This window comes from Coturnix japonica, chromosome 21, assembly GCF_054131305.1.
Source record: "Coturnix japonica strain WE chromosome 21, WE-NBRP24, whole genome shotgun sequence".
In the NCBI taxonomy this organism is placed as follows: Eukaryota; Metazoa; Chordata; class Aves; order Galliformes; family Phasianidae; genus Coturnix; species Coturnix japonica.
In genome coordinates, this window is record NC_140683.1 from 4,158,629 (window position 1) to 4,183,288 (window position 24,660).

Genomic DNA, 24,660 nt, shown 5'->3' on the forward strand with positions numbered 1-24,660 from the left:
TGTCCCGTTCTCACCGGAGCCGTCCCGGGCAGCACCCGCTGCATCACTTGTGTGCTGACAGCACCACTGCGGCCCATCGCCCCCATCGCTGCCCACAGCCGGACCCGCAGCTGAACAAAAGCACATTCCCAGCAGCTGAAGGTGCCATTTTCAGGGCTTGGCTGAGCAAGGAAGTATTTTTTTGATCTCTTAAAATCCCGAATATTATCTGACAGTTTATCTTGTTTCTCGCATCCCTGTCTTTGCAGCAACGCCAGCTCATTTACATGTGTATTGCGCCTGCCTCCACGGGTGCTGAGGTCAATTGAAACTCAAGAAAAGAGGAGAAATTTATGCAAAACTGTTGATTGCATTTGTATGTAATGAAATCATCCAATATTCATCTGACTATAGACTCTAATCTGAAAGGAGAAGTGAAGGACATAAGAGTCACTGGAAAGCAATAATGAGCTTCTGTAGTGATTAAAAAAGCACTTGAGCTTTCTGAAAATCCAGCCAGAAATCGTGTCTAATCAACACGGAATATAGGAGGCAGAGATTACATTGATACATTTTGCAAAGCTCACTGCTGAAAATGTATGCGAGCTGTAAACTCTGACATGCCATCCATGCTCTGTTTTATACAAATCCGGGAGGCACACAATCAGAGCCCGGGCTCATCCCTGGCACAAAGCAATCTCGGTGTCTCTGCTCGATGACTCATAAGGAGCGCAATCACATCTATTTTGAAGAGCAATGTTGTTTTTTAACTGTGTCGAGAGCTTCCAGCTTCCTCCGAGTTTTTCCTGCTGCTCTCTCCCGCTCCGGTTCCTCTCTGCAGCTCTCAGCCGTGCTGCTTGCAGGAGCTCGCCCCGCTCCCCTGGCACTGCTGTCCCCGGCACCTGCAGGTGGCTGCTGGGCCCCATAGGGGGGTGAGACCTCCGGGAGCCCCACAGAGTCCACCCGGCAGGGACAGGGGGACCCGATGGGCGGCACTTGGCTCCCAGCACCCAGTTTAAGGGGACTGGCCGCAGCCCTCTTCACATCCCACCCCCTGTGAGCCCCCAGGATGCTTCCTGCCACTGCACCCACTCCATTTGGTGGCCAAAGCAGCGTCACTCAAATCAGAGCTGCGTCACGGCCGTGTTTTCTAACTGTGTTCTTTTCCTCCTGGATTGTTCAGCACAGCTGGAGCTCCTCCACCCTCCAATAGCATCAGCTGCAGCTTATCAGCTCTGGGTGCAGCCCAGGCTTCAGCTAACTGAGGGCTTCCTGCTGATGCTGCTGCAGGAAGCGTTTGCTTTTTATTCCTACTTTCTTCCGTTGCTGTGGCTGGAGCAGGGCTGGCAGCCTGCAGGCCCTGTGGAGCAGCAGCGGAGCAGGTTCAGCAGGAGCACCTGGAGCTGCCTCTGTGGGCCAACTCATGTGGGTACAGTAAGTGCTGTGTCCCTACTCCTGGGTGCTGGCTGTCTGCACTGTGCTGATGTGTGCCAGGTTGCGCTCTGCTGTGTGTGTGGAAGGTGCCAGGGCTGCAGCTGCTGCTTTTGTCCCTGTCCTGCTGTTCGAGGGCAGGTGTGGCTGCTGTGTGTTGTTCCCTTGGTGTTGGGGGCAAGGACAGCTAGTGGGTGATGTGGGAGCTGTGTTCACTGTCCTGTGTAGATACTTGAGGAGTTCCTCCCCGCAACGAGAAGCCCCCGTGGTGCCCTCCAGGTGTACCCTGCACAGGTACAGGGAATCCTTCAGCCTTTGGCTGCTGCTGGGATGCAGAGGCTGCAACAACAGTGAAAAAGCCGAGTTGATAAATGTCAAAAGAAATACAGTAATCAGCTGAAAGCAATTTACTGAGCCATGTAACCGCCCTGGGCTCGCCATTTTCCTTTATTCATTTATCATGGTAAGTGCTTTGGCCAAAATACACAAAGCAGAGAAATTGTTGACATGTGGGGCCCTAGCTGAGCAAATCCTTCATCCTTGTCCCCCTCCCCACTGCACACAAACTAACTTTTTGGGAATTGTTTATTTAAGGACTGCAGAGCACTTGGTGCTCTTTGAACCCAGCTGCTCTGGGAGAGGGGCTGTGCTGCTGGCCACCACCTTCACTCCCTCTTGCTGTTGCCTGGAGCTATTTGCTGCTGTTGGGAAGTACCTGCTGGTAACCAAAGGCTGAGGAACATGCTCAGAACCCTGTTCTGCTTCTCACTCCTTTCCCCTGGCACATGCCACCAGCAGCACACATGGGCAAATGATGGCTTTGCAAAGCTCCCAGGCTGACTTGGACTTTATTTTGAGCATGAATAAATGACAAGGATCACACCAGGACACTGCTGGGCTTCTCCTTCATGATAAGTTTTCTTCTACCAGTGTAGGCTGAGAGTTGTTAGAAACAACAGAGCTGGGCAGCACAGTGGGCCTGAAGCCTGACGAGGGTGAGAGACATGCAGGAAATGGACCAGTGAGGCAGCCACGCATCTGGAGGCCTGAGCTTCAACTCTTGCTGAACTGTTACCTGAAGCAGAGGGCAGTGTTACCTCCTGGGTCACAGCTTCTGCTGTGGGAATCCTTTCAGTAGCCTCCAATTGTCCTTAATGTTTTATTTTTAATCGTACTTCACCCATTTCTGTTGACACTTGAATGAAGAACTTCAGAGACTTCATCCCCCTCCCTCCAGTACAATCCGGGACTGGAAATCCCAGCAGCCATGGGATCCCAGCACCCAGGTCTGGGAGAGCCACCCCTGCCCATCACCTGAGGCTGCCTGGCTGCAGGCTGGGATGGCAGTGGGCACTGAGCAGTCCGTTCTTGCTGGAGGGGAAGTGTGTCCACATGGGTGGTGTTTATCCAAGCAGCTCCTTGGTCTTCGCTGCCAGCAGCTTGTCCATCTCTGCTGCAGCACTGTCTGCCATTTGCTGGATCTGTAGCAACACAGCACAAGTCTGAGTCTTCTGTTTTCCTTATGCAAGAGATTTCTTGTACAAAGAACTAAGCGACCATTGTTGAAGCCCTGCCCAGTGATTAGGGACTTTGATAACAAGGGATGGATGCAGCAAGCTTGTGAATAGTACCAAAATGTGCATTTGTGTATTAGGGTGAGTGATGGGTGCACATGCAGGCTGAGGTTGGAGCCTTTGGGCTTTTGTGCACTGCTTCCCCAGTCTGATTAAGATGCGCTCAGCTCTCAGGTATACGAGCATATGACCTTTCCTTATGCTGAAAAATCTGGATGCAGGTGAAAGTTAGATGTGAGACACTACCTCTACAACTGCAGAAAACCATCTGCCTGCTGTGGGACAACCACCTCCCAGCAGGATTTGGTTACAACAGCGCAGCCATTTTTCCTGCTTGCAGAAATGCTCTCTGTGTCAACGTTTATTTTTGTGAGCACACAGAGAACAGTCCCAAAGCATTTGCAAGGTGCCTGACTTCAGCTGATAACAAATGAATGGCCGCAAAGTCACAGCCTGCTTTGCAGCCATCAGCTCAGCTGAACACTTTGCTTGTGCCTGAGTTTATGCCCACGTAATTGACTTTAGTGACATCTGCTCTCAGGGAATTAGGTATGTGCTTAAGTATTTTCCTGAATCAGAGCCAAAAACTCCTAACAGAAAGAATACTGCTAGCCCTTTCATTAACAACAAACTGGAGCAATCCTTATTAGCACCAGCTGTGTAGTGATGTCCAGGCTCTGTGTGGTACAATGACGGGCGTGGGCAGCTTTGCTCCCCATCAGCTGGGTTGTGTAACGATCCCCTGTGCTACAAAAGCTTTTGAGGAAAATTTTGTTTTCCTGTTTAGTTCACAATTGTTTGTACCATAAATTTGGCTTTGAGGTTTAAGCCCCAAATCTCAGAAAGAGAAACACAGCAGCTGCTGCATGCTGCAAAACGTCAGCCCAGAGTCACCTCATTTCTCAGTGCTGGAGTTCTGTCAGGTGTGGGAAAAATGCAATCCTTGCCCCACTGAGCCAACAACTGCCATACGCTGCAAGGAAGAAACTTACCTGCTTTTCTAGCAGCCAGATGGTGTCCTCAGACACTTTGCTCTTGAACTTCTTCACCTGGCTGATGCTTTTGCTCCTCACCTTTCTCAAGGCTTCTTTGGATTTGTTGGTGGACTGCTTGGCAAGCTTGGCCAGGCTCTCCCTGTGCTCTCTGGTTACCCTATCAGTGAGGAGGAGGAAAAAACCAACAATGTAATGCATGGCACAGCCAGACTGATGTCCTGCAGTGGGCAGGGCTCCACACAGCACCCTGTGGGCTGTGCTGTGACCATGCTGTGACCGTGCTGTGCTGTGGCTGCTCACAGAGGGCTTTCATCCCACTTTAGTCCCCCGAGCAACTCAGCTGTCTCTGTGCAGTGTCTGCCACAGCAACACAGCTCTGCACTGACGGTCTCCAGCCTCGAATGGAAAGTTCCTACTGCAGCCCTGAGCTGAAGGGCTTGGACTGAACGCACTTGTTTCGTGGTTGTCACTGCCGTGCCTGAAAGTCATGCTGAAGCATTTAATGTCTTTCTTCTGCTGCCAAAGCATCTGGAGATAGAGGGAAAACCCAGCTCCACACCCGGGGTGCAGAGCTGAGAAGTGCAGCTTGCCTGCAAAGCTGTGAGGGAAGCTCTGTCCATCCCCACCCTCAGTACAGTCTCCGTGCAACTGCCAGAGGTTGAGTTCTGTACCTGGAAACCATGGAACTCCTATTGCACTCAACCTTACTGTGACCAGGCCCTTCCACTGACACACCTGGATTACCCTGTGTGACAAGGCAGCACTACCAGCAGCTCTGCAGTGAGCAGCTCATACAGAAGGCACAGAGAACACTGGCTGCAGCTCACCCCATGTGGCACTGCTGCACTGCTGGGAGTAAATCCCCAACTCTTCAACCCAAACAGAAACCGCAGTGCAGCAGGAGCCTGAACCCAACTCAGGATGAACAGACGTTGTCTGAGCTCTGGTAATGCTCCAGCACCAACAGCCGACTGCTGTCAACAACTGTTTGTGCTCAACAATAATATTTTAACTATTTTTGTGGCTATTGCAGTTCCCACATTACCTTGAGAATGCAAAACGCAGCACACTTGCCAGCAAGTGAGAACCCATCTGCCTGCAGAAGATATTGCAAGATAAATGTTTCATATGGGATACTTAGAAATTGGCTGCAATGGCTTGAGTGAGTGGAACACTGAGGCCAAGCTCCTTCCTGCAGAGAGCTGAGGAAGCACGGGGGGAGGGCTCCCCATCAGTGCTCAGTGCAGGCTGTGGGAGCTGAGCCTTGCATGGCAACCCCTTGGTGCTCTCCTGTAGCAGATGTTTGCACAGGCACTCACTGCTCCTGAGCACTGCCAGTTATTTCTACCTCAAAGAAGAGAGGAATCACCTTTCCATAAGTTCCATATCCCTAGGAGAGCTGAGAGGCCCAGAGCAGAGACCCGGCACAACCCTGCCAGGGGAAACACTGGGGACAGCATCCGGCGCTGCCGAGGGGCCACTGCTCAGAGCAGGCTGCAGCCAGGACCTGGATGTCTGATTGGAAGTGAGTGAGGTTACTCGTGGTTTCCTGTGCATCCCAACATCGATGCCTTTAGGGCTTCTCTGGTTCAGAATCCCAAGCCAGAGGTCCTGTGGCACAGCTCACAGTCAGGGGTCTGCAGGAGGTCAGATTCTCAGGCAGTGTTTTGGGAGGGGGAAGGGAAGGAGATCCCTGCCTGCTGAGCTGGGAAGAGGCAGCTGCTGGGTGGCAAGGAGAGCTGCTCTGCTGGGGCTGCCCCTGCTGGGGCCGAGTGCAGCTCACCTTCACCTCCCTGCTTGTGTTCACCTCTGGTGGATTGCGCTGAGGGTATCGCTCTCCTGCTTGGGGCTGCTGAGCCTTTAAGGAAATGTTTTTGTTTATGCAGGGCTGCCAGATTTCCTATGCTTCTTGGCACAGGGTCACAGCTTTCATGCCTCCTTGTCTGTCTTTATTAACACCAATTCCTTTTTATCACTGCGTAGCACCGCAGAGTTTCTCAGTGGGTTTTACGTTCCACCCAGACCGTATGTAAATCCTCAGCAATGCTACCAACAGTGCCAGAAACGGACACTTCTTCAGTCTGATGCTGTTTCTGGTTAAGGAATCCATCAACACAAGCCAGGCCCTTGGTTTCTAAGCACAGTTCCTTAATCCTGCCCCCAGATCTGGGACTTGGAGCTGTCTTGAAATGTGTTTGCTTTTCTGTCTAGTAACTGCTGCAGCTGCCCCCTCTTTAGAGCCAAAGCGTGAAGCAGACACGGGTAAGGGTTGCCCACCCCTGGCAGGGATAAGGATGAAGCCCCAGGACTGGCAATGCCTCTGAAGGTACAGAGCAGTGGGCTCAAACCCTGCCATGTGCCCGGGGCCATCCCACCGTGCCACGCACAGCACAGCCCACAGAGCACACAACGGAGCATGCAGAGCCATGCGCAGCCCCATGGTAACATCTCTTTTTCTGCCCCAGCCAGCAAGCAGTGGTTGAAGCACTTGGATGCTCCTTTCCCAGCATATGGCATGAGCACACCCGCAGTGAAAACAATGCAGGCCACGTCTGATCTCCAACACAACGCGTTTTTGCGGGCAGGAATAATTTCTGTATCTCAAATGTTAGGAATTTCCTGCAAACGAGAGGGATCAGTTAAAGGAAAGTAGGCTTAACTAGATACTCTGCATGCCTAATTGCAGATAAACACAGGGTGCAAAATATATTATTCAACGAGAAGCGTGAAAGAGACTTATTATGATGAGTGATCTGGAGCGACGCAGCTCAGCTTTGTGCTTTTTTCTCTAAATGAATTTTCTCAAGTCCTTTCTCCTCTCCATAGGTATCTCTGCGTATTTCTTAAAGGGCAAAGGAAAAAAAAAAAAGCTCACAATGAGTCATTAAACTTTCAAATGAGTCATCTGGCTTTCAGTAAAACATGTGTAAAAATATTACTGATTTACAAACAATATCCAGTGTAACACAATGGGTCCAAAAAAGATGGATCTAAAAATGAGGCAACACCATAAAAGGCACAAGGTCAGGTCAAACTCGGCCACGAGATCGACCAATACAAGTGTTCCCATGGCTGCTTTTCTCTTCTTTTCTTTTTTTTTTTTTTTTCTCTTTTTAAACCCTCAGAGAATACTTTTTCTACAAACAAATATTGCCCATGCAGCGCTAGCAACACAAACAGGAGAATGCCTCTGGGAGCAGAGGGGATCCTAGCAGGAAGCAGAAGTAAACAGCAACACAACCCGTGTGTATTTAAAACCGCTGCGTGTTTGAACTGCAATGCAAAACCTAAACTAATGGAATAAATACCAACAGGCAAACATTTTTAAACGTTCAGTTGGGTGATCTCAAGCACCAACGTGCATAGGGCAAAACACGATGTGTGTGTGCGTGCGTGTGTGTGCGTCCACCTTATAAGTCCACCTAGAAAGTGGTTTTACTGAGCAGGGAAAGATCATTTAGGTTTGATTTCACTTTTAATGTGCTTCCCCTCCTGAAAAAATCCATTTCTGCAGGAGCACAACTCACTGTTGTCTCTTAATTTCTGATTTGTTTCCTTGCTCTGCACACCTGCTGCCATTTTAGCAATTTCACTGCATCTGCCCCAAATCTTTTTGTGATCGTGTTTAGAGATCTGAATGAAATGTTTCAGAAAAAGCAATTTGGGGTGCAAGGGGTTCTCCCTTCCAGAACTTGGCCATTTTTCTCCCCTTTGCATTCAAAGGTTTTAAAGATAAAACTGTTCATCTTGTCTGTAAGGGATGAACTCTGAGCAATTCTGTTGTCTTACTGGAGAGGAGCCCATAAGGGTGGAGAGGAGTCCATGATGGGCAGACCTGCAGGGCACGTTGTGCAAAATGCAAATGAATTGGACGTGGGGCTCCAGGGTTCCAGCTGCCAGGGGGAATGGAACCGAGAGCAGAACGGTTCCTCTGCAGAGGAGTGGGCAGCTCATGAGACAGATCTTTCTTGGGAAAAGAAGATCTGCTTTTGATCTGCAACGCCACAAAAGAAAGTGACAGAATGTAGCTATTTGTTGGAAAAACAGTATTATTTTTTTTTTAAAGATTGGGATTTGTAGTTTCGGAGTTTCCTCCCCTGCAATTCATATTCAAGAATGACCCAAGTGCCCATTAACAATCAAACCACTGCGCAGCAACCCGGGAGCCTCAGCAATTATGAAGATAATGGTGCCCTCCTCCTCTGCCTCCTCTCCTGAGGGATGGGGGAAGGGCAGGGAGCACAGGGGAAACAGAAAATCAGCAAATAGAATGATAATGTCGTTCCCTTTTACCGACAGCAACAGAAAGCTGCAATTAGACTCCTCTGATCAAAATGCTGGATAAAAATCAAGAGAATTTTTAGATCTAAAGTAAATCTAAAGCCCCTCTACTTAAAAGTCACCTCTGTGCAACGCAGTGCATGGGGTCTGTGTACACGCAGTGCATGAAGCCCTTCAAGGCACTTGTCCGCAGTACACCAAGGTCTGATCACACCTGTGGTGGCCTCACACCTCTGTATCTGTACAGGGTGTTTTTGAGGCCTCTGTCACTGCCGGTACTGAGCACCCTCAGGAATTGTGGATTTACCACCCAAACGTGCTCATAGCAGGGCAGCTGCCTCTGTCCGCATGCCAGCACGCTGTGTGACGCAGTACAAGCAGAGGTGCTGGGCATGGAGCTACTCCAGGGGGCTGGCTCCATGTAAGGCTCAGCCCTGCTGCATTATCTTGCATAATGATGAACTGAGGGAACCATGGATTGATACTCACTTAGGAACTGGCACCCGAATTAGTGTCCCATCCACTTCTGGGTTCAGGTTCATTCCGCTCTCCCTTATAGCCTTCATAGCTGCAGCTGTGCTCTGTAAAGCAGATCAAAAGGTAAAAAGAATTAGGAAATAATCATTCCCATATGCCAGAACTCTGTCAATAGTTGGCAATCCATCTCCACAGAACATGGAAACATTTACTTCTGTTACCAGTAAGATCAGGAAGTTACATTGGTGTGGAGAGCTTTGATCAAACTGAATGGGAAACTATGGCTGCACTCAGTGTCGGGGTAGCGAGGGTACCAAGGGGGGAGAGGGGAAGGGAAGCAACAACAGAAGAAAACTGTTTTGCTGCTTTGAAACTATTTGAATGGTTTGAGGCAATGCAGAGTGAAACCACAATAAATTCCCCAGGCATGGCCTGACTGTGGCAAAGGAGATGAAAGATTCTCAGCATTTAAAAATTCCAGTTGAATATTTTCCACTAGAAATCACACAGTACCCGTTTAGAAATGTTAACTAACTTAACCACTTCAGCACTACAACGTAATCACATTACATCACAGCAGTAGCAGTTGGCTGAGAAGCAGAGCCTGTGCCCAGCTCTATGTTTATTTTACAGTCTATTACTTAGGATTAACTTTTCAAAACTCCATCACAGCTGGCTGATGCTGCTCTGCTTGAAAGGTGAGGTGTGCAGGTTTGCCTGCTAATTGCAAAGTGATTAAAATGCTTCCCCCCTTGTCTTAGAGCACTGCTGTACCATCATGGTGTTAAATGTTACGGTTAAATAACAGTTCTGCTGTGAACTCCAACAGTGCTCTGCCAGTTTGTTTCATTCTCTGACACTGACAATAACAAGACTGGGCTGGTCTGCATTCCTCTGGCACTAGCATGGCATTTCCTACAAGGAGCATTGCTAGCTCTGATGTTCTTTCTTATTGTTAACCTGAGCTCCAGGCTACTGCAGAAGATCACACTTATGAAGTTCAGCTTATATCAACTGAGGCACAAACTAAAGCTCTGCCAATGTTTTGTGAGATACAACTGCCCCACTCAGAAACAAAAGGAGCAGAGAAAATGTGACAAAGGTGATTTCAGTGGGTTGGGACTGTCACTGTGTTATTCTGTGTATAGAACTTGCTCTGTAGGAAGAAAATGCTCAGTAAAAGCTGCACCGTAAATCCTCTTCTATAATTATTTTCTATCCTAGACTCTTTAGCGATTGGTATTTGCTTTCCAGTGGTGTATAGTCTGCAGCAAAACACAGCTTGCTTCAGACTAGAATTGACAGTGCAGTCCAAGCTCTTAGCCCCTCTCCAGTGTGACTGTTTTTATCTACCTGTTTCTTTGCTCAGTATCAACCTGTTTGTTCCCATGGTAAGTACCTCCCCTCGCCACACCTCCAGTAACATGTCCTTACCTCTGGAAAATTGGTCATGTTCACTACAATGAGCTGGGGGGACTTCTGTGAGATCTGTCCCAGCTGGTTGAGTGGAAACTTCCCATCTTTCGTCATGACAATGATGTGGTCAAGGGCCCCTCAAAAGAACCAAACACATGGGAATGTCAGCATGACGCTGCAGTTCAGGATGATGCTGTAGTATAAATACAGTGTCTCATTTTCCCTCCATTGTGCAAAATAAAGATGTTATAAAAGAAAAAAATGATGTATTTTTTCAGCCTTCAGGTGCTGTTCGTGTTTGTGCATCCCTTGGGGCACTTGGAAAATATTTCAACATTAGGGCACAAAAACATGAAGACTTTTGTTTCTGTTACTAGAATGGGAAAACTAAACAACGATTGTGAAGAATTAAGAGGAAATAATTATTTTTTTAATACTTAGACTTTAAAGACGATCAAGATGTTGTGATAAAAGTCAAGAAAATTACTGCCTTCAATTTAGCGATGTTCCCTTAAACTCTTTTTTTTCCCCAAGTCCCCAGAGGAGGTGCTCTCCACTACTTCATTTAAAGTATTCTGTTTCTCCCTGAGCTACTCTTAATCCGCTCTCTCATTTCTGCTGCAAAATGTTAACAGACCAAAAGGCACACGGGACAGGAGATACTTTATCAGTGCACTTATAAAAAATGCCTACGGCTAAAATAAATAGTTAAGAGACTGAGCTACATGTTCCAGCTCTACAAAAGACTGCAGAGCCCCTGCCAGAGCTGGAGTGGTGGATGATTCAAATTTGGTCATTGTTTAATATTACACTTTATCCCTGAAACTTGATACTACTTAAGAATACATATGTTCCGAGTGTTATAGTAACTGTAGCTTAGTCAAACATTCATGATCCTTCCTGAAACACGCAATTCACTCGGCGAATAAAGCTTGTAAAGGTCAGTAACCACAAAGATGCATAGCAAAAAAAGTTTGTACACGTCAGACACCAGTCTGATGGCAATTTCCAAAAGGCTAATTTAATGGCAATTGGATTTTTCCTGCCCTACTGCACCATTAGCTGACAACCTGCTTCTTCATCACATCTGCAAACAGTTCAGTTAGACACTTTTGACATCTCCCACTTAGAAAAGCTATTTCCAGGAAGCTATTAACAAAAATGGATTCTTCCTGGTCAAGCTCAGGGTGAAGAGAGCCTTTAGTTAGGGATGTCAAGGTTGTAGTAATTGGGTGCCCAGTGTATAACTCAATAAAAAGAAAATCAATTTGGGGAAAAAAAAAACAACCCCGAACGCTGAGTTCCAGCAGCAGAACATTGTACAAGGAATTCACCAACCTTGTGAGGTTCTGACATTGAGATTTCTGTTGAAATCTTCTTTCAGAGCTTCTACCACTGCCTGCATGTCTGCGTTGGTTTCCTCCAAATTGATAATATCCTCAACCAAGGCAGCGCTGATGTTCAGTTTGGCTTGTGTCTGCCCTTTACCTTTAGCTGCATGTTACACAGACAATCAATTTCAGTTTCTCACAATACTCAATTACTGCATTAGAGAACAGAATGAAGATATTACAACTGTTGTTAGATTCAGAGCTGAGTCTTAAGATAAACAGATATCTGTCAGTGAGTAAAAAACCCAACAATTTAGAGCACAAACCAAAATAGATGTGAAGGTCGTGCTGCATGCACCAGCTCTAGCTGGGAGTGCAATGATAGCCACAAACTGCCCTGGTGCAACAGTAGGTCCCCAAAATCAGCATCAGGCATCACACACAGGGATTGCAAATGCTGCTGGACGCTGCTGCTTTACCTTTTTTGGTGGCCAGTGTCCTGGCCAGCAGCAGCGGGTGCGTGCAGTGCCTGCAGCCATCCAGGAGCAGCGCTGTGCAGCGCAATGGGGGCTGCGGCAGCTGCCTCAGCACTGCCAGAGAAGAGCCGTGAAGGAGGGAGTGCAGGTGCCTGAAGCATCGTAACGCCATGGCCATGGGTTACCTGGAGAGGGAGGAAGTAGGCAGGTCAGTGTGCTAAAGGAAAAGGCTTCGAGCCTGAGGTGTGTGTGTGTGTGTGTGTGTGTGTGCGCTGCAGTCAGCACTACAGGGCTGGCTATTTGTGCAGCAGTGAACCAGCACTTTGATTTCTACCACTCAATGATGGAGGCTGCAAAGCCGTCACCTCGTGCTCCCTTACCCAGCATCACTCTAAGGCTGCGCCCAGCACTGATCGTTGCTCTGTGCCCAGCACTGATCATTGCTCTGTGCCCAGCACTGATCTCTGCTCTGCGCCCAGCACTGATCGCTGCTCTGTGCCCAGCACTGATCATTGCTCTGCGCCCAGCACTGATCATTGCTCTGTGCCCAGCACTGATCATTGCTCTGTGCCCAGCACTGATCGCTGCTCTGTGCCCAGCACTGATCATTGCTCTGCGCCCAGCACTGATCGTTGCTCTGTGCCCAGCACTGATCATTGCTCTGTGCCCAGCACTGATCTCTGCTCTGCGCCCAGCACTGATCACTGCTCTGTGCCCAGCACTGATTGTTGCTCTGTGCCCAGCACTGATCACTGCTCTGCGCCCAGCACTGATCTCTGCTCTGTGCCCAGCACTGATCGTTGCTCTGTGCCCAGCACTGATCGTTGCTCTGTGCCCAGCACTGATCGTTGCTCTGTGCCCAGCACTGATCGTTGCTCTGCGCCCAGCACTGATCTCTGCTCTGTGCCCAGCACTGATCTCTGCTCTGTGCCCAGCACTGATCACTGCTCTGTGCCCAGCACTGATCATTGCTCTGTGCCCAGCACTGATCATTGCTCTGCGCCCAGCACTGATCACTGCTCTGTGCCCAGCACTGATCATTGCTCTGCGCCCAGCACTGATCACTGCTCTGTGCCCAGCACTGATCTCTGCTCTGTGCCCAGCACTGATCGCTGCTCTGTGCCCAGCACTGATCGCTGCTCTGTGCCCAGCACTGATCTCTGCTCTGTGCCCAGCACTGATCTCTGCTCTGTGCCCAGCACTGATCTCTGCTCTGTGCCCAGCACTGATCGCTGCTCTGTGCCCAGCACTGATCGCTGCTCTGTGCCCAGCACTGATCGCTGCTCTGTGCCCAGCACTGATCATTGCTCTGTGCCTCGCACCCGGCGGGCACCACGCACCATCCCGCCCCACGCCACGTGCTCACAAGCCCCGCCCCCACCATGCCCCCCGCCCCCCGCGCTCGGCCCGTCCCGGTCCCTCCTCCCGTTGCCGCCCGTCCCGTCCCGTCCCGCCGTATCGTGGCGGTGTGAGCGGCACCGCGCGGTGCGAGCGGAGCCGGGAACCGGCAGCGCCAAAGGAGGAGGGAGGTGCCCGCCGCGCTGCTCACCGTCGCGCCGAGCTGCGTCATCAAACTGCGCTCAATCTGTGACGACATCGATGGGCGCCAAGGGCGGAGCGAGGCATGCGCGGAGCCGGGGATGGTGAGGGGCGGCCCGACGGCGCCATGGAACCGGAGCGCCGGGCGTTACCGCTGGAGAACGCCGCCATCCTGTCCGAGGGCGCCCTGCAGGACGGGCACCGGCTGTGGATCGGAAACCTCGACCCCAAGATCACCGAGTGAGCGCGCGGCCGGGTGTGCGACATTACGGCTGCGTGGGCCCCGCGCCCTCCCTGCGGCACCGCCCACGGCCCCCCGTGTTCCCGGTCCCGGCGCCCCCTCCTCCCCCAGCGCCCTTCCCCGTCCCCTCCTGTGCCGCTCTTCGTTCTCTCTATTACTCGCTCTGCCGTCAGCCCCGCCCGCTGTGGGGGTCGGACCGCGGCTGTGCCCCATTCCCCGCCGGGGGGACCGAGGGTTCGGTGTGTTGTTGTGTCTGTCGGTGGCTGTGGGGGGGATAAGCACCGCAGTGTGCACCTCATCCCCCATCAGAACAGATAACATGTTGTGCAGGTATAACCATCTGCTCAAACCGCAGTAGTGTTTGCTGCCCGGCATTTGGATGTTGTGCTGGGAAGCACCAAACACACACAAAGCAACGCAGAGTTTAGACTTTCCTAAAAACAGGCATTTTTCATTAACTATTGTATGTGCTGTCCCAGGGAACTTCTTCTCCTTCCATCTTTATGTGTGTGTGCAGGTGCCTGGGTTCTGTTCTAAATGTGGTTCATCTTAACAGAGCAGTTCCCTGCGAGCCTCTTAATGGGATCGTTAATGCTTTGTGCTTTACAACCATTCAGCTTTGGGTGCTTTTGCATTAGTTACCGTTTCTGTCCCACAGCTCTGTTTCTCTGCTTTGTTCACTGACCAGGTGCAATCAGATATGGGACTTAGTGGCTGTGTTTGCAGGTCCCCGGGGAGTCAGGAGATCAGGCTGGTGCATGGGGAAAACTGGGTGTTTGTGAACGCGTCACATCCTTCATCTTTTGGGGTTAATGGTGTTCTTAGAGATGCTTTCAGTCTGTGTTTCTCTGAATCTAGGCCAGGCAAACAGCAGCTCCGTGCAGCTTTGTGTGAAACTATTCCATACCTTCAACTGTTTAAGGTTTGCCCAGCAGTGGGTGACAGTGCTTGTTGCCCATGACAGGGTTGTATTTCTGGCTTAACTCATCTTAACTCATGTCCTGCTTTTGGTTTTGCTTTAGCGATGTCTGTGCTCCACTGAACAGAATATACTGTAATCTGTTTCATTCTGAAGAAAATAAATTCCTTTTAATGCATAATAATGTCAGTGTAGGGAGAGTAATGTTTCTGTATCAGTTCAGTTAATTCTTATAAATCAGCCTGACTTATCACTTCTCACTTTCTTATCCAGGGGCTTCCAGCTCTGTTCATTCTTGCTTGTCTGAATAATCCCTGTTGAGCTTACTAATTGCATGACTAAAAACACATACCTGAAAGCTAAATAGCTGTTTCTTCATTTGCTCTTTTATCTGATTTTAAAGGTTTGCCCCTGCAATTTTCACGTTAGATTTATTTAAGATGGAGAAAAGTTGATTGGTTGTTAGTAGGGTTAATAACTGGTTGTGACTTTCTTGAGCAGAAATGAGTTCAGAAAGTCTTGAATTAATCCAAGACTTCCATTTAGAGAGCAACCTATAACTGCAATCAAGCACTGGGGAGTTAATAGGTAACGTATACATTTGAGTGCAAGCTGTGGTAATAGGAATTCATGAATGTAGGGCTGCCTACAAATTACAGCCTGTAAGCTGGTGGCTTATGGGAGGTTATTGCGCTGAGCAGCTGTGACTCAAATGGGAGTCTCCAAGGGTGTCAGATGTTGTCATACCTACTTGTTGGGTTTTGATGCATCTTCTGATGGGGCTAGATTCCCTGCTAGTAATGTTTACTTGGACTGTTTCTTTTATCTAGCATCCTGAGAGCTGTTCTGCATATGGCAGCAGATAATGCCGGGGCTTGCAGCTTCTTAGCAGCTGGAAGGAGGGGAGCTGGCACCACATGTCCACACGGCCAGTCGTGGTGTAGGATGTAATCTGTAGGCAGCTCCAGTGCTGAACAGTCCCTGCTTTGGGTTGTGCTGCAGCAGGGCAGCGGGCAGTCAGCTTCTGGTGTCACTGAGCAGGGAATCCTTTGCTCCCTGCTGTCACTGCCAGCGTGGCCTGGTGCAGCACTTGTCCCCTGGTGGGCTGGGAGATGCTTTGTGCTGCGCCCTTTGCTCACATCACTGCTTTGTGACCTCTGTTGCACCTCCTGTGTGGCACGTGGAGTAGAACTGCCTCCTCTGCTAATTCCTGTGTGTAAAGCCTCTGGAGGCTTAAATTTTTGTCCACCCAAAATGCGGCACTTCCAGTACTGCAGTTGTACTTATGTTATCTGGTTTCTAGTAGCCTTTGAATGACTGTTAATTACCTGCAGGTATGAAATAGTGGATGTTCAGCTTCCTTGTCTGTTCAGCTGCTTGTCTACAATCTCATCTAGATGAGTCTCACCTTGAAAACAATGTGTGCATGAGTTGTTGTTACAGACTCCTACTGACTCCCAGTGGGGCAAAATTCTTTGCAGTAATAGGTTTAGCATGTGGCCGGTACCTTTGCAGTATCCTTGGGATAGCATTGTTCAGAGGAAGCCTTGCCTGTGTTTGAATAGCACTCAGGGTGCCAGGAGGAAGACTGGAGGAAAAGGAAATGGGGGAGCTGCGGGTTTGTCTTGCATTCACATCAGATGACAGGAAGTGGAAATTGAGGTTGGCTGTGGTGATCTTTGGGGCCACATCTGCGCGAATAACTCTTAAGCTCTGGATAAGCAGAATCACTGCCATGATAAAGCTTTTAACACATTTACACTTCTTCAGTAAACATACAAACATTTCAAGTTTTCCGTGGCAGGTTCCTTCAATGCTGAAGTTGTCTTTGCTTGGGGATAACAGTGAGATTTCTCTTAATGCCTCACTGTGTTAACAACACACTATAATCAGAACCTGGAACTTCTGGTTACACACAGCTTCATTCAGACCTATTCCTCGCAGAGGAGATAGCTTGCATTGCTAAGAATTGCATCTGTGGTCTGGAAGTCATGCTTGTATCGTCTAGATCTAAAGATTCTGAATGAAATTGGCTCCATAGGTTGCTTCCAAACTCTTCTAGTAAAATGCTTTTTAAAGGAATGACTCTGACTTGCTGACAAGGAAGCAGAAATGCGTTATTTGTTGGTTGCAGTTGGGAGTTGGAGCCAACAACACGAATTGTTCCTTTGGCAGAGTAGTTGCAGGGGGTTTTGCTGTTGTTGTGTAACAAAATGTGGTGAGGATCATCGCTGCCCTTCCCGTGACTCTGTAATTGCAGGAGAAGGGAACCTGGCCCTCCCGCATCACTGGGCTGAACGCCTGCTGTACCTTCACCTCTCTAAAAGTGCACATCCTGAACGTTCACTGTGACTGTCCTGCAAGATGACTCACGTTCCTGGAACTTTCTTGCCTGCCTCCTGAAGCTTAACAAAGGGCGAGCTCTTGTTTCGAACATCCTATCGGGCTTTATTAGGAAAAGTATTGTCTGCTTGGACTGTCCCTGAAGTTACCTGATGTGTTCGGTGTCTTGGGACACTGCTGATTGCTTGCACTGGGATGTGCCCTGTTCTGGCCAGTGCCTGCTGGTTCATGTGCAGTGGGAGTTACCCTGACAAGCTTCCAGGGCTCTGAGCATTCTCTCATCTGGGAAGATGGGAATTGGGCTTAAGCTGCCTGGCTCACTAACTAACACTGTACTGCTAATCAGGTGAAGTTGAGTCCTAAGATCTCCTTATTAAACACTTAGACAATTCTTAATCTCTGGGTTGGGTCAGCTGGTGAAATAGTGACAGGTGTAATTTGCCTGCTAGGTCAGTTGGTAGTATTAAACAATTGGATTGAGGGAACCAAAAAAGCTGCAAGGAACTTTCAAGGTTAGATGTGTCTGTACAAAAATGTGTTCCTTGTTTTACATTGCTTAGTGCACCAAGTGCTAAGTGTACAACTTTAGTTGAGCTTTTCCCATTTTTTTTAAATTTAAAAAACACACTCCCTGCTGAATGACAGGATGTCTGACTTCTGTCTGCATGTCCCTAGAAAGCTGGCTGAGCCAGGGACCCTTAATTTTGCCTGATCCATGCTGAGGTCTGTCTGGTGCTGTTTCCACCTGGTCTGCTCTCAGCTCCTGGATGCAGTTCTGCTTATTCTGCCTTCCTGCTTCTCAGCTCCTCAGACAGATGGAATGGGGCTATATTTTCAGCCATGTCCTTATCAGCATCATGACACAGCTTGGCACAGGGAAGGCATGGGAGCAGCAGTGCTTGTACAGGGACAGGGAAGGCAGCAAGAACTGCAGGTGCTGTGGGCTGGAGCTGCTCGAGCAGAGGAGATGGAACTTCAGACAGTCATGTCAGGGCTGGAGAGGGCCAGTGTTTGTGCTTGGAAGTAGGTGTGATTTCTAGAAAGACAAGAGGCAAAGTCCTCCAGCCCCTGGGGAGCCATTACATAATTGTCCAAAAAACTGCTATTAATAGATCTCCTGCACACTCTTCAGCTGGCACTGCTGGGAGGAAGGCTTTGTGCTTTGGGGCTTAGGGCTGTCACTGATGAGGCCGGGCAGCTCAGAGCTATGGTTGTGTAATGGGTGCCCACCTCTGCATGTATCTGGGAATTCATGCGTGACTGAGCTGAACCATTTGTGTTTCTGAGCTTGAAATGCACGTGTCTCTGTACTTTCAAACTACTGAAAGGTACCATACGTCTTTTTTCCCCTCAGGTACCACCTTCTCAAACTCCTTCAGAAGTTTGGCAAAGTAAAGCAATTTGATTTTCTCTTTCACAAGTCTGGAGCCTTGGAGGGGCAGCCGAGGGGTTACTGTTTTGTGAACTTTGAAACCAAACAGGTATGTTGCTTTTTTTGTTTTAAGGGAGTGGCTTCTTTCCCCATCTCTTTTATGTCAATATGAATCTGAAACAGGGAGGGATAAATGAAATGCCTGGACTGCAGAGACCATGAGGGTGTCAGAAGAGCTGTGACACAGCGCTCGAGGTCTAAAAGCTCTACTGGAATGATTATTCATAACCAGGTGGAGCAGCATTGGAACATGCATTTTTAACTGCTGTAGATTGAGTTTTGTGGGAGTGTCCCCAGAATTGAGGTTTCACTGCTTAGTCTGAATAGGACCAAGAGTATAACATCCCTAGCCGACATCAGCAAGATCTGCCATAAGTGTAGGGTATTAATGGGACATGTAGCTATTGTAGTGTTTCTAGAGAAACTGGTATGGCACAGAGCTCCCTCAGCATGCAGTTCCAATAGCTTCTGCATTTGATTTTTTTTATGAACTTCTGATCATCTTCCCCATTTCCTCCCTGCAGCAACTGAAAGAATCTGCCCTGATGGTTTATAAAAGTCTGATCGCTCAGATGGGTGTGGGAGTCTTCCAAGTATTCCTGGGTTGGGATACAATGGGATAAACGTTCTTTGCAGACAGTTAGCTTTACTTCCAGAGGACTGATTTACAAAGAGAAAAGGGTCTTTACATCTGAGACGGTTATGACTGAAGACTTGGTTTGTTTATTGAACTGTCTTCCTGTGCATCCTGTGCAGGAAGCAGAAAAGGCGATCCAGTGTCTCAATGGGAAGCTGGCCCTTTCCAAGAAGTTGGTGGTGCGGTGGGCGCACGCACAAGTCAAGGTAAGCCTGTTGCTGTAGATAAAAATTAGCTTGCGAAGTCAAAACATCTTAATATTAAGGAACAATTCTTATGAAGGCTGTCTTAGCCTGGCAAGATAATATCAGTCCGTTCTAGGAAATAACTCCCATGGAAACAGCATAGACAATATACCACTTCTCATATCCTCCTGAATTAGCTGAATTAGCTGTGAATGAGGACAGGCTGTTTAACCTGATGTTCTTTGTAAAGGCGCATCTAATCAGAGCTCTGTGGACTCTAAATTTCTGTTTTTCAGCTTTTCCCAAACTTAGTGAATGATTGGCTGAGAGATTGTGTCCTTCTCTTTGTGGTTTTGCACCCTTTTTGGATTGGAGATTCATGGAAATTCCCAATTACTAAGTGCTCTGTAACTTTGTTCCACTTCTGAAAGCACTTATTCGGCAGCAGCTGTAATTATTCCTGACTTGTAAAGTGAGGTGTTTCACTTCTAAACTAATATAGTTTACTTGAATAACTGTCTCTGTATAGAGAGATTTTTGGGGGGAGACAGAGGAGGGTGCTTATTGTTATTTACCTTTGAGTAATGTGAGTTTAACCCACATTGATTATCCTGTAGTCAGTTTGCTCCTCTCTTTTTAATTGAGTATACCAGTGCATTTGTTTTGGAATCATGAAGAAGATTGGGGCAAAAGGGGCAGGAAAGAGAAAGGGAAAGCAGGTATCTTTGTTAAAGGAGACCATGTTGTTTTAATTATTGGCTTTGAAGGCTCCAGGGCTTTGTCAGCACATCAGAACTTGTGCAAATCCAGTCTCCATTTTCTCAAGCTCCGCAGCTACTGGAGCACCATGTGCTTCCAGATGCCTGACAAGCGATCCATAAAAGGAGCTTCAGCTGGGGGAGAGTGTCTGCTCAGCTGGGAGTTCAGCAGGGTAGCTCAGTGCGCAGCCAGCCAGGGGATGGGGAAGAACATACATAAATAATCAGTTCAGTTCGCATGGCATTTTATAATCTGTGAATGGAAAGATTTAACGACACAAAACCTTAGCTTATTGCAGCAACTGTTTATTTTAGGCAATGACAGCACCGTGTTAAGTAGCTCTAAGATGAGCAGCCAAGACTTACTAGACACTGTCAATTTGAGCAACCCTGCTGAAAAACAAATCTGAGTTTGTGCCAAGCGAAACAAGGAAGCAGAATGCTGTGAATAGTTCAGGAGTCCCATTGCCCACTGAGGAGGCAGACTAACAAGCTGCTTTTCACAGAAAGGAGATGGTTCACAACTGATCCTGAGTGTGTTTCTCTTCCGTTACTGCATAATTCTGAATAGCTGTGTGCTTTGGTTATCTTCTCACTCTGATCAATGTCTGTATAAACAGTGTAGTGATGCAGTACTGTGAAATTTAGCATCTTTGCTTTGTCTTAGATAGGAATAGAAAGTAATAAAACAGGATAAGATGGAAGGATCTGCAGTATGGTGCACATAAGTGTGCAGTATCAGAGTCCACGTTATCATGGTGGTACTCAACAGATGTGGTTAAAATTTGTTGTGGTGTTTGGCCATCAAAATCAAATCCTTCCTAGTGAAATATTCGCCAAATATGAGGTTATGTTAATCCAAATTTAAAGTGTATCTGTCAGCAGATGTTCTTGTTCAAGACTCCAGTTTTACCTTGAATACTGGTTTTCCATTTGCAGAGATATGATCATAATAAGAATGAGAAGATTCTTCCAATCAGTCTGGAGCCATCGTCCAGCACGGAGCCACCCCAGTCCAACCTGAGGTAGGAGGTGGAGTGGGTGAGAGGTGACCAAACTGCAGGAGTGGTGGGGAACAGACACTTTAGATTTCAGTAGGATCAAGAACTGTTATCTTTGTACTAAAAGTCTGACCTGCAGATGGGCAGCAGGCTCTGAAGTGCCCCACGTGAAATGAGCTCCTTATGACTTGATGTTCATTTTCTAACATACTAAACTGCTAGGAAATGTGAAGGAGAAGAGATAAGGAGAGGAGTTGGAGCGTGCAACGCTTGAGCTTGTTTAGCCAGAATGTGCTTTGTACTTCTTCATATGAATCTCAGTGAGAGGTGTTGTGCTGTGCTAATTTCATTAAGTGATACTTATGAGCAAGAATTTCCTTCATAACGGTAAGAGATTAAAACAAAATATTTCCATTAAATTAAAAAAAAGTACCATGCTAGGAAATACCGAACAGAGAGACTCCAGTCATGCAGATTATTAGCTACGTCACTGGTATGACAGAGTAGTTTTAGTGGGGATGGATGCTGCAGGAAACTGCAGCGGAGAAGGGAACGTTCCTCAGTCCATACCCAGCAAGAACAGTGGATAACAAAACTCCCAGGAATTCGGGGTGTAACCTTGGAGAGTGTCTCCCTTTGGGATAAACTTTGGTAATGTTGAAATAATGTTTCTTCCTGACTCAATTAGAAACTGGGGTTTTCCCATCCCAAGTGGTCTTGTAGCTGCAAGGAAGTCTGGCTTTCATTTCTCTGCTGTTTCCAGCAGCTTTGCCTGAGCTGCTGCACATGCTCAGACTGTTCTAAATGACATCATTTTAGATGATGTAGGAGCCTTGTTGTGTGCTTGTCTAGCTTAGAATTCTCAAAAAAGTGCTGAGTAGGTGTAAGGACGGTTATTTTGCAGTGCTGTGTTGTATCATGGAGGACCTTTCCTAAGCAAATTTGTACTGAGGTTTTGAATGAAATGGTGTGGGCCTTAAGCAGTAGATTCCTGCTTCCTGGTTTCGCGCTGCTGGTGGAGGCAGCGATGGGGGCTGCCCAGCTGCTCCTGGGGTAAATGGGAATTCCAGTGTCAGCAGAATCTCTGGATTGCTGTCAGTGTGATTCTGTGCTAAGATTAAGCTCAATTTCTCTTCTGTTTTTCCTCTTTTCAGTGTCAGTGCAAAAATAAAGGCCATTGAAGCCAAGCTGAAAATGATGGCAGAAAATCCAGACGCAGAATATCCTGCAGCTCCTGTCTATTCTTACTTCAAACCACCAGAAAAGAAAAGGACTACTCCTTATTCCAGAGCAGCCTGGAAATCTAGAAGATGATGCTTATTGAATGGATGGTGGTAGCAAGAAACACTGCTTTGTATGCCTGGAATCCTCCAATGCTTTTGTACTTTGTAGGGTGAGAAGGATGCTCCACCTGTGCACAACGCCGCTGTACATGGCAGTGTTTGTGACACTTTGGGTGGCCTGCTGGGTGCTCTTTGTTGCCTGCGTAGCTTCACAGCCGAGTGCTGTTACAAAAAGTAGGTTCCATTCAAAGCCTCTGATGAACATGCAGACAACCTCTGGATTGCTTGCATTCATTAGCAAGATTAGAGACAGCAACCAGTGAAGCACATCCAGAAATTCTCTGATTTCTTTTAAAAGTCTTTTTGAACAAAAGGTATTCCAATCTGTGTTTTTAATGGAGGGGGAAACACCTGCTTTTGTTTAACATAGAAAACTTTTTCATCTCAATAAAACTCATTTTAAATAGACTTTGCAACACTTAGTAACCGTGCATGCAATATTTTGTGTGCACCAAGCCAAATTTATTTTGCATGTTTATTTGCTGGCTTTGTAAGTCATGGCACAGCACAGGTGTTCTCGGTGTCCATTGGGCTGTAGGCATGTACCTCTGCATTGGAGTTGGGGTAGTTGCACAGCAGTGGGCTCTGTTCTGTGCCATGAGCTTCAGAGTGCAGCAGGGGCATCTCTAATATTTGTGTTCAGGACCCCCTGTTAGTGGTAGCTGTTCATAAACCAGATGTGACAGCGTGAGAATAACGCTGCAGCCTCAGAGCCATCTGTCAAACACGTGACCTCAGCGTCTGCCCACCAACCAGTCCAACCTTTATCTTTTTGACTGGCTGGTGGAGGTTTCTCAGTGTGATTAAAGTGGCACAAGTAATTACGGCAGCGCTGGCTCTGCTGCCTGCTGAGGCTCACCCATACAAGGCATCTGCCTTGGGGGATCTCATGGAAGGCATTTTGCTGGAATCACTGATCTGCAGCTCGTTCTTCTCCCTAAATTTTCTGTGCAAAATTAAAAGATCTGAGGAAGGGCCACCCTGCCAGTGTTTCCTCCTTTGTGCACGTGGGACGTTGGGAATGTGTGCACTCAGGTGCAGTATGTGCTGATTGACTCTGCTTTTCACATCCTTTCAGTGTGAGCCTTTAGCCAACCCGTCACTCTTGAGGTACTTCTGCAAACTGGTAAACAACAGCCAGAAAGTGACTTTTGAACAACCCACCACTCCTGAGCACAGGTGCTGCTCCCTTGTATAGCAGAGTCGGGTTTGTATTCCCAAAGCAGCACGCCTGCCTTCGAGTGCACAGCATGCGTCCTGCTCCCAAACTTAGCCCCCAGAATGAAGCTGTGCATGTGTATGGTGGATAGATTGAAAGCCTGAATTGCTGGGAAGTAGGTCTTGTACCGTTAGTTACTTGCTTTCTAATTATCTTTGGGTACCTGAGTAAAAAGAAAGTATGGTTTGGAGTCTGTTCCCCTGTGAATGTCTGTAACGCCCATTTGCGTTCCTCTGTGAGCAGCCTGTTTTGTTCTTACACGTGTTCCCACTTGTAGTCCTTAGGATGCGCATCTGCATTATTTCAAACCAGTTCTGTTTTTAATAGGAATTTAGAAAATGCCCGAATTGGGGTGAGGTGTGTGGTGTTGTTCCCTTCAGAACCATATTTTGATATTTATTTGTATTTAAATTAAACTCGTTGGAATTCTTACGGCTCTAAATAAACGTTTAAAATGCATGTTTTTCCTCCAGGGAAGTGAGGGTGGTACGCAGGAAGTGAGGGTGGTAAATGCTTGGCACCAGCCGGAGCCCACTGATACCATTCCGCGTACAATAGCTGCACTCATGGCTTTTTTTTGCACTGCCCCATCGGTAACAGAAGTGCGTTGTGTGCTTTGGGCTGCAGCAGACCTGGGGGAGCACAACTGCAGGGCCGCGTCTGCTGCCGGCTCGGGCAGTGCGCCCACTGCATGCGCTGCCTGGGAATGCCACAGCAGCGGAGCCGAGCCGGGCTCTGCGTGTGGGAGCAGGTAAATGCACCGTGACACTTTGTACATGGACGCTTGGGCTCTATCAGCCATTTTAACGCCGCTTGGAGAAGCACCCGGAGGCATCGCAGGGCAGAGCGGGGCTCACGGCTGCTGGGACCGGACCTGCTGCAGCCCCGTCCCGTCCCGTCCTGGTTTCTTTGCTCTCGCTCTATTCCCAGCAAAGTGAGGAACCGAGGGACACGCTCACGTGCCTGTCGTGCAGGTCGTTCCTCGGTATTTCAGTTTTCCTGCCCCACCGCTCAGGGCTGACACGAAGCCGTTCCTTCACCTGAAGGAACGTTTCCACGCGGTTCGGTCGCTCACGGCTCCGT

General features: G+C 48.2%; 2 protein-coding genes across 3 annotated transcripts; one reads left to right on the forward strand and one right to left on the reverse strand.

The window, feature by feature from the left end:
* Positions 1 to 1,816: 1,816 nt before the first annotated feature.
* MRRF (mitochondrial ribosome recycling factor) lies at positions 1,817 to 13,552 on the reverse strand. Of its 2 annotated transcripts, none has more exons than XM_015879333.2 (7): positions 13,510 to 13,552; positions 11,964 to 12,145; positions 11,492 to 11,647; positions 10,172 to 10,290; positions 8,750 to 8,841; positions 3,977 to 4,136; positions 1,817 to 2,891 (listed from the first exon to the last, which is right to left on the reverse strand). In XM_015879333.2, exons 2-7 carry the CDS (start codon positions 12,136 to 12,138, stop codon positions 2,814 to 2,816), a joined length of 780 nt encoding a protein of 259 aa, XP_015734819.1. In that variant the 5' UTR covers positions 12,139 to 12,145; positions 13,510 to 13,552; the 3' UTR covers positions 1,817 to 2,813. The 2 variants fall into 2 exon arrangements, with proteins under 2 accessions (XP_015734819.1, XP_085376989.1); XM_085520863.1 differs by lacking the exon at positions 13,510 to 13,552 and adding an exon at positions 12,341 to 12,362.
* A 27-nt stretch (positions 13,553 to 13,579) lies between these two features.
* Positions 13,580 to 24,036, forward strand: RBM18 (RNA binding motif protein 18). The gene is made up of 5 exons (XM_015879334.3): positions 13,580 to 13,739; positions 18,357 to 18,483; positions 19,191 to 19,277; positions 20,954 to 21,039; positions 22,170 to 24,036. Exons 1-5 carry the CDS (start codon positions 13,585 to 13,587, stop codon positions 22,327 to 22,329), a joined length of 615 nt encoding a protein of 204 aa, XP_015734820.1. The 5' UTR covers positions 13,580 to 13,584; the 3' UTR covers positions 22,330 to 24,036.
* The last annotated feature ends 624 nt before the right edge of the window (positions 24,037 to 24,660 follow it).

What these genes read in the sequence shown, in the direction of transcription:
- MRRF (XM_015879333.2), bottom strand. Translation starts at nt 12,138, where the DNA reads ATGGCCATGGCGTTACGATGCTTCAGGCACCTGCACTCCCTCCTTCAC. An exon ending in ACATGACCAATTTTCCAGAG is followed by an intron (nt 8,842 to 10,171) that starts GTAAGGACATGT and finishes TCTGCTTTACAG; the next exon opens with AGCACAGCTGCAGCTATGAA. An exon ending in ATTCGGGTGCCAGTTCCTAA is followed by an intron (nt 4,137 to 8,749) that starts GTGAGTATCAAT and finishes CCTCACTGATAG; the next exon opens with GGTAACCAGAGAGCACAGGG.
- RBM18 (XM_015879334.3), top strand. Translation starts at nt 13,585, where the DNA reads ATGCGCGGAGCCGGGGATGGTGAGGGGCGGCCCGACGGCGCCATGGAA. An exon ending in CTCGACCCCAAGATCACCGA is followed by an intron (nt 13,740 to 18,356) that starts GTGAGCGCGCGG and finishes TTTTCCCCTCAG; the next exon opens with GTACCACCTTCTCAAACTCC. An exon ending in TGAACTTTGAAACCAAACAG is followed by an intron (nt 18,484 to 19,190) that starts GTATGTTGCTTT and finishes CATCCTGTGCAG; the next exon opens with GAAGCAGAAAAGGCGATCCA.